This window comes from Lolium perenne, chromosome 4, assembly GCF_019359855.2.
Source record: "Lolium perenne isolate Kyuss_39 chromosome 4, Kyuss_2.0, whole genome shotgun sequence".
Lineage (NCBI taxonomy): Eukaryota > Viridiplantae > Streptophyta > Magnoliopsida > Poales > Poaceae > Lolium > Lolium perenne.
Window position 1 is genome coordinate 378,835,363 of NC_067247.2, and position 7,100 is coordinate 378,842,462.

General features: G+C 47.7%; 1 protein-coding gene across 1 annotated transcript; it reads right to left on the reverse strand.

The window, feature by feature from the left end:
* Nucleotides 1–134: 134 nt before the first annotated feature.
* Nucleotides 135–5,607, reverse strand: LOC127348079 (4-coumarate--CoA ligase-like 4). The gene is made up of 5 exons (XM_051374181.2): nt 4,266–5,607; nt 873–1,018; nt 731–798; nt 546–648; nt 135–421 (listed from the first exon to the last, which is right to left on the reverse strand). The coding sequence occupies exons 1-5, from the start codon at nt 5,482–5,484 to the stop codon at nt 308–310; spliced, it is 1,650 nt and encodes a 549-aa protein (XP_051230141.2). The 5' UTR covers nt 5,485–5,607; the 3' UTR covers nt 135–307.
* Nucleotides 5,608–7,100: the final 1,493 nt, after the last annotated feature.

Genomic DNA, 7,100 nt, shown 5'->3' on the forward strand with positions numbered 1-7,100 from the left:
CTCTGAGAGAAGGGGAGCTGGTGAGCCTGGAGCTCAAGCTTGACAATGGTGATGCGGCCTTTGGTCATGAAGGCGGCGGCGAGCACGGGGCGGGAGCATGTCTGGGCACACAAGAAGCGGTATACCATCCCGGATTGTGTATATGTACAACTTTCATTTATGTATGAAGCTGCCGAGATCCTTCAGTTACAGGTAGATACTCAGTTATACTTGGACAAAGGGCAAAGGGGAGCTAATTGTACAATGATGATGAGCCAAAGCTAATGCAGAGCATTGACATCCCCAAAGGGCAAAAGATGAATCACTTTCAGAGCTTGGATGTCGCGAGCTTGATAAGATCTTTCCTCAGTATCTTGCCGGATGCATTCTTGGGGATGTCTGTCACGAACGCCACCTTCCTGACCTTCTTGTAAGGCGCTACCTGCAGAACAGTACACAGTAGAACGTCAGAAAGATCGCAGGAATCAGCTAAAGTCTCTATCGGTGGTAGCAGAAGATCATTCATATTGATGAATTTTATCATTCACCAATCATGCTCTGCTCACCTGTTTCGCCACAAACTCCATCACCTCGGCCGCTGACAAGTTGCTCCCTTTCTTCCTCACGACGTAGGCCATCGGGAACTGACCGACCTCTCTGTCCGGAAACCTGCAAAAGGACCAGACCATTAAGAAATCTGGAATAATTAGTAGTAGACACAAGTGATTACTGACATTTTAATGATACTTACGGGATAACAGCCACATCAGTAACGTCTGGATGTGTCAGCAGAAGAGCTTCCAACTCTGCCGGGGGAACCTATTTAAACACAAAGGATTTCAGAAGCTGCCTTTCAGGACAGATATCGCTATTTACCATTCAGTGATATTTACCTGATATCCTTTGTATTTGATCAACTCCTTCAGACGATCCACCACGAAGAGATACCCATCTTCGTCTATGTAGCAGAGATCACCAGTCTTGAGCCACCCATCAGGTGTCACTGTGGATTGTGTTGCCTCTGCATTCTTGAAGTAGCCTGAAGCGATCAAAATTGCAAATTAAGATACTTCTATATATTTTTGTCCAGTGAGAGATATGAAACCTATCACTTTGGCCTGGGAATTTTAACATGCCAAATTGCCAATGGCAGTATGGCACTACTGCCTGTCTAGACTGCCTGATATCTCGTTAAGAAAACTGCCTGAAAAACAAATAATTTACTCTTCCTCCTCGCCGGGCAAAAAGTGCAACAGATACCAGTGTAGGAACTGAATCCATGAAAATTTACTCTGAATGTTGCTGAAGCTAATAGTACTTTCAGTTTTCCAATATGTTAGCAGCCGGACAGTGTAAAGACCTGAAATTAAATAATTCGTTCTACTTGGACTGTCGCAAATCCGAGCAGCACACTCACGATCCTACTGATATATATGGTGATGTGGACATTAATCTATTTAAAGGTTTATCTCATGACCTCTAGCTGATATGCTATAAACAGACAGAAGACATTCTATAATAATCAAAGAAGAAGTAAAAAATAGTCTGCGTGTGGATGTTGAACATCAGAACTCAGTTAAGTCTTACTTTTCCATGGAGCAAGGATAGAAACTTATGCGTTTCTGAAAGTTAGTCCAGGTTACCCATTATATATATACTAATTACACAAGTAATGTATAAGGCCCAGTTCTTGTGCTGGATTCCCCCAGAAGCTGCCCACCCCCACCCCCAGGCACAAATTCGTTTAGCCATAAATTAGTATACAAAAACTGAAAAATAGATAAATAAGAAAAAAGGACTATGATATTTTAAATAGCTCAAAAAGTAATTCTGAATATTTATGGAAAATGAAGAAGTGTGTTGAACAAACATGACCCCCTCTCCTCTTTTTCATTAATCTTCACTAGTTCTTTCTTTCTTTACACCTTATTTAGTTTTTACATGTTACTTCGGGTGTTTCCATTGTTTTAATTTTAAATGATTTTCAGCTCATAAAAAGGATTTAATCATTCTACAATATTCCTAAGTCGGTATTTTCCTAAATTAATTTCCTGTTGTTGCTGTAACTTCTAAAATTCACAAATTTGCCAAAATTATCTATCACATTCTTTTCATATCCTTTGACTTTGTTGTGCTGATTCAGATGATACCTTGGCGGAACCACCGCCGCTTCTTCTGATGGTTTGAGGGACAGACTGTAACAAGTTTTATTTGTTCATGTGCAAAGTTTGATGTATTAAATTCAAAGATGAAATCCCGTATGTGCCCATAGATTAAATGGCATGGGTAAAAGTTATACATTGGGCATCCACGTGGTGATCTGATGGCTTGGTTCCCTGGCGTGAGGAGGTGGTGCTTTAGCTTGCTTATATCGTAGAGGTGCTGACCTGTATTCAGAGTCTAGTGTAGCTAGACTAAGGAACTGCTGGTTTTCGTTTTGTATGTCTTTCCTCCTGGATCTTTCAGGTACTTAAGACCCCCAGGCTAGCTGGTGGGCTGGATCTTCTCTTTTCCTTGTCGTTAAAACGCTGTTATGTTTCATTTTCAATGAGAATGGAGCTGGGGAGCGCTCCCTGTTAGTCTAAAAAAAGTTATACATTGGCAATAGCGGAGGAACAAAAATAAGTACATCTTTATCAAAAATAGATTTTTCAAAAAAAACAGAAGATAGAAATGTTGAATAATTTTATTGATAAAAAATAATACAAATCATAGCATTGCATAAAACAAATCAGGAGTAGTATTCCAAAAACAGCGATATTAAAAAGATGAAAAACCTAAAGTTTACAGACAAGAAAAATGGATTTTGATGTTGAACAAAACTAATAAATAATTTCGAATATTTATGAAAAAAATCAAGAAGTATGTTCAATTGGATTAACCAGCATGACGAACTCTCCTGGGCTTTTAGGAATGTTTACAAACTAAAACCACCACGAATTATGGAACAGAGGGTATACCTTCATTTTAACCTTTTTCGGTTTTTACATGATACTTCAGGTTTTCCCTTTTTATTTTATTATTTGTTTAAAGGATTCCAAGTTCATAATTTCCTAAATAAATATTGAATTTTCCAAATCAATTCCCAAGGAATTTCAAAATGGTTCCTGGAATTTCTGTTTTTCATACTTTTGAAATTCAATTTTATAGTTTTATTTCTTTGAGTTAGCTGTGCCGAATTCAGATTCCACCTGTGCATAACTTATTTTTAGCTGTTATTTTTGCTCTTTGTGACTGGAACTAAAAGGTCCCCAATAGTTCAGGGGCAAGGTTGTCAAATTTCAGAATTCAGAGACGAAATCTTGTCTGTGTCGATAGATTTTTGTTTCAGTAAATGTGTATGCCGACAGTTGATGGACGACAAATCGACTTTTCTCTATATATTACATAAAAGTTAGTAAGAGTAGAGCAAAAGGATACCATGATAAAGCATCACAACAACCCACTCACTAAAGACGACAGCTACTGCTGCCAAAAGGAAAACAGGAGCACATCATCGGATCGGCTCAACTCGGAATTAACCAGAGCATGTATAAGAAAATACTGATAGTCCGAGACCATAAAAGAGCACCATCAGAGAGAACTGTAGGTGTCACCGAGAATTTATTTTCGCCACCAACGTTAGGTCAAGCTGGCACTAAACCATCTTAACATTGCTCAGACATACTGTCATACTGAGCTCGTTGACCTAAGGTTACACATGATGCACATGATCGTTAGCTCACATGCAGTGTATGCAGACCTACGGAAACGAAGAGGACGCATCTGCACCATCAAGTTCTAATACTAGTTTAGCATGTTGATATGTACTTAATCCCCAGAAAATAAACAATGTTATCTTGACACCTCATCTGGTAGTTCACATGTATACTAGCAAAGGGACTGAATCAACAATTTTATACGTTATCTGGGAAAAAAAACACAATTAGGACCTTTTTTTTTTGCTAATTCAAAAACACGTTTACTAAATTCACTATACGCCATGATCTAGCATAGATACATTCTAAATTCTAAAGGGTTCCAGCGCCGAGCTGTCGAATCGAATGAAGTGTCATACAGTACGAATTGTGTAGATTAAACATGAAAAAGTTGGAATGATGCGCACATGGTGCATGAACCTTTTGGACAGTGCTTCGGTGACTTAGCCAGCCCCAAAGTTAGTGACTTTGTGTCACTTACAAGTGGGGTTAAGTGGGGCCTAAATAATAAAGGGTCCACATGTCATTCCCTCAAAGTCACGGCAAAGTCACCCTGACAAAGTCACCGAAGCTCAATCCAGGTAGTACCTTTCATGACGTATGGTCCCCTGATCCATAGCTCGCCGGTGCGGTTGACCGGCAGCGCCTCGCCGGAGTCCGGGTCGACGATCTTGGCCTCGGTGTTGGGCGAGAGGAGGCCGGCCGTCCCGTACCGGCGGCTCTCCTCGGCGGAGTCCGTGGAGGCGCCGATGGCCGTGCTTTCGGTTAGGCCGTACCCCTGCAGGATCTCCACCCGCGGGTACTTGTCCCTGAACCCCTCGATGAGCTCCCTGCTGAGCGGCGCGCCTCCGGAGAGCACCTTGCGGAGGTTGCCGAGGGGTAGAGGTTTGGGGTGCGCGACCATGGCGACGAGGATGGGCGGCACGAGCGGCAGGTAGGTGACCCCGTAGGCGGTGATGCAGCGGAGCATCTCGGGGAGCTCGAACTTGGAGAGCACGACGACGGTGGCGCCGCAGCCGAGCAGGCCCGTGGCGAAGGCGACGAGGCCGTAGACGTGGAACATGGGCACCGTGCAGAGGAAGGTCTCCGTGGCGTCCGCCGAGTCGTCGAGGCGGAAGCGGTTCATCACGATCTGCACCATGGAGATGAGGTTCCGGTGCGTGGCCACCACGCCCTTGCTGGGCCCCGTCGTGCCGGAGGAGTAGAGCAGCGTGGCCTGGTCGTCCTGCGTGACGCGGTCGCGCCGGCGGGATGGGTTGGGCGTGGTGGCGGAGATCTCGTCGATGGTGGCGATGATTCGTGGGTCGATGGTGGTGGGGAGGCGGTGGTCGTGGGCGGGTTCGAGGAGGATGATTTTGAGGTCGGCTTGGGCGGAGCGGGGGAGCTTGGGGAGGAGGTCGCGGGTGGTGAAGGCGAGCACGGGGCAAGCGTCGGCGACCTGCTTGGCGATCTCGGCGGCGGTGTTGAGCGGGTTGGCGGTGGTGACGACGGCGCCGAGGGACATGGCGGCGAGCGCGGCGACGGGGAAGTGGACGGAATTGGGGGAGAGGATGAGCGCGACGTGGCCCTTGCGCAGGGAGAAGGGCGGCGCGGAGAGCGCGGTGGCGGCCCCGGCCACCGCGCGCCAGAGCTCGGCGAAGGTGGTCGTGCGGCCCGTGGCGGCGTCGACGAGCGCGACGACGCCCGAGTGGCGGCGGGTGGCGAGGAAGGTGACGACGTCGAGGTCCGGGTCGGCCGGCAGCGGCACGTCGGCGCGCTTGCTCCGGAAGACGCGCGTGGCGGCGCAGTAGCCGCTCCGCGGGTCCATCGCCGCCGTCTCCGACCGGGCCGCCGCGCCGCGCCGAGTGTCGACGGTTGGCTTTCCTCGTTTGGGCCTTGCGCTCGGTCGCTGTCTGTGTTTCGACTGTGCGTCGCGTGTTTGGTCTGGCTCTGGCTCTGACCAGTAGCCTACTACTCCAGGCAGGCACTACTTTAAAACCGCTGGGTGTCAACTTTCAGCTGGTAAACGTGCCTCGTGCGCGCATGTGCGGAAATGGGTTCAAAGTCAGCACGAATGTGTACGTGTGTTCCGAGCATCAACCAGTCGGTGATGTACCGCCTGGTCGCTGCCATGCTTTTCTTTTCCTTCAAAATGGAGGTTTTTAGCGTCCTCAAAGCGGTCCTCAGAGTACTCCGGATTTATCGTTTAGGATTTGGGGATGTGTTTCTTTTCGTGGTGCATTTGGGGATGTCGTTCTCTGACCACGTTCCCAAAATTTTAGAACACTATATTTTATTTTAATAAATAGAAGATATTGTTATACTAATATTTAAAACGGTGCAACATAAACAAATTACATATAAAAACTTTGAAAAAGTATAAACAAAATACATATAAAATGTTGAAACTACTTCTTTGATGGCTCCGCCTCATCGTTTTCTTTACGGTGGCGCTTCCTGTTCGTCACCTCTTCCGAAAAGGCGGTGTCGTTCGACGCGTCGGAGGAACTTGTGTCCTTCTCGTTGTCAACGGTGCTCGCCGGCTGCGCCTTTGCCTTGGCCTTCGCTTTCGCTTCCGTCTCTGCCTTCGCGCGGGCCGCCGACACTGTCGTCTCCTCAGCCTCCTCATCCTCCTCCTCCACAGCCTCATATTCCTCCGTGTTGTCCACCGGCGGTGGGGAATCATCGCCGCTGCTAGGCGTCGCAACTCTGTCCCACCAATGGCGCCATCTCGGAGGCTTACCCTCGTTGTCGGTGTCTGAGGGAAGCTGGGAGAGTTCACTCATTGTGAGAGGTTTCGATGAATGGTGGCCGGTTGTAGATCGGAAAGCGCATACGTAGGGGTCTTATTGAGTGCAGATGAACGGCGGCGCAGATGTCGAAGAGAGCGGCGGTTTCTCTTACGTGGAGTTCGCACTTCATTCCAGCGATTCGCGCGTCGATCGATGCGGTTGCCAATGTGACGGTTCCCCTTCCCGGCAACTGTACCGTCCCTAGGTAGGCGGCGGTTGAGCGTCCGTCCGTGAGTCGCTGACGCGTTCGGCCTGCGGCTCCTGGCGTCGCATTTCGCTGTGTCTGGCGTGCCCGGAGCGTCCCCTGTGTAGCGGGAACGGGCTCGGGGCGCCGGACACCGTATTGGGCTGCGCCGAACAAAAAAAAGCCTTGGGGAACGCGGCTGGGAACGATTTTTTGTCCGGTGCGCCCCAAATCCCTTTGGTGGACGCGGCTGGAGATGCTCTTACGCATCTTCATCTCAGAATTATGCACCCAGCTTTCTTTTACTATTAAGATTATTTACCGGAACCTTAAAAATGCAAAGATCAAACTGAAGCCACCTCCCTACACCTACAAATTTGACGAAGGGGTGATTGTGTTGGGGCGTCATGCCCGGACCTCACCAACACACATCATCAGAAAACCAGAGGTCTCACCAAAATGCTCCAT

Bases quoted from the DNA above. Each gene is read 5' to 3' on its own strand.
- LOC127348079 (XM_051374181.2), bottom strand. From the start codon at position 5,484: ATGGACCCGCGGAGCGGCTACTGCGCCGCCACGCGCGTCTTCCGGAGC. The intron at 799-872 runs GTAAATATCACT...GTGTTTAAATAG, and splicing joins TCAAATACAAAGGATATCAG to GTTCCCCCGGCAGAGTTGGA. The intron at 649-730 runs GTAAGTATCATT...GTCCTTTTGCAG, and splicing joins ACTGATGTGGCTGTTATCCC to GTTTCCGGACAGAGAGGTCG.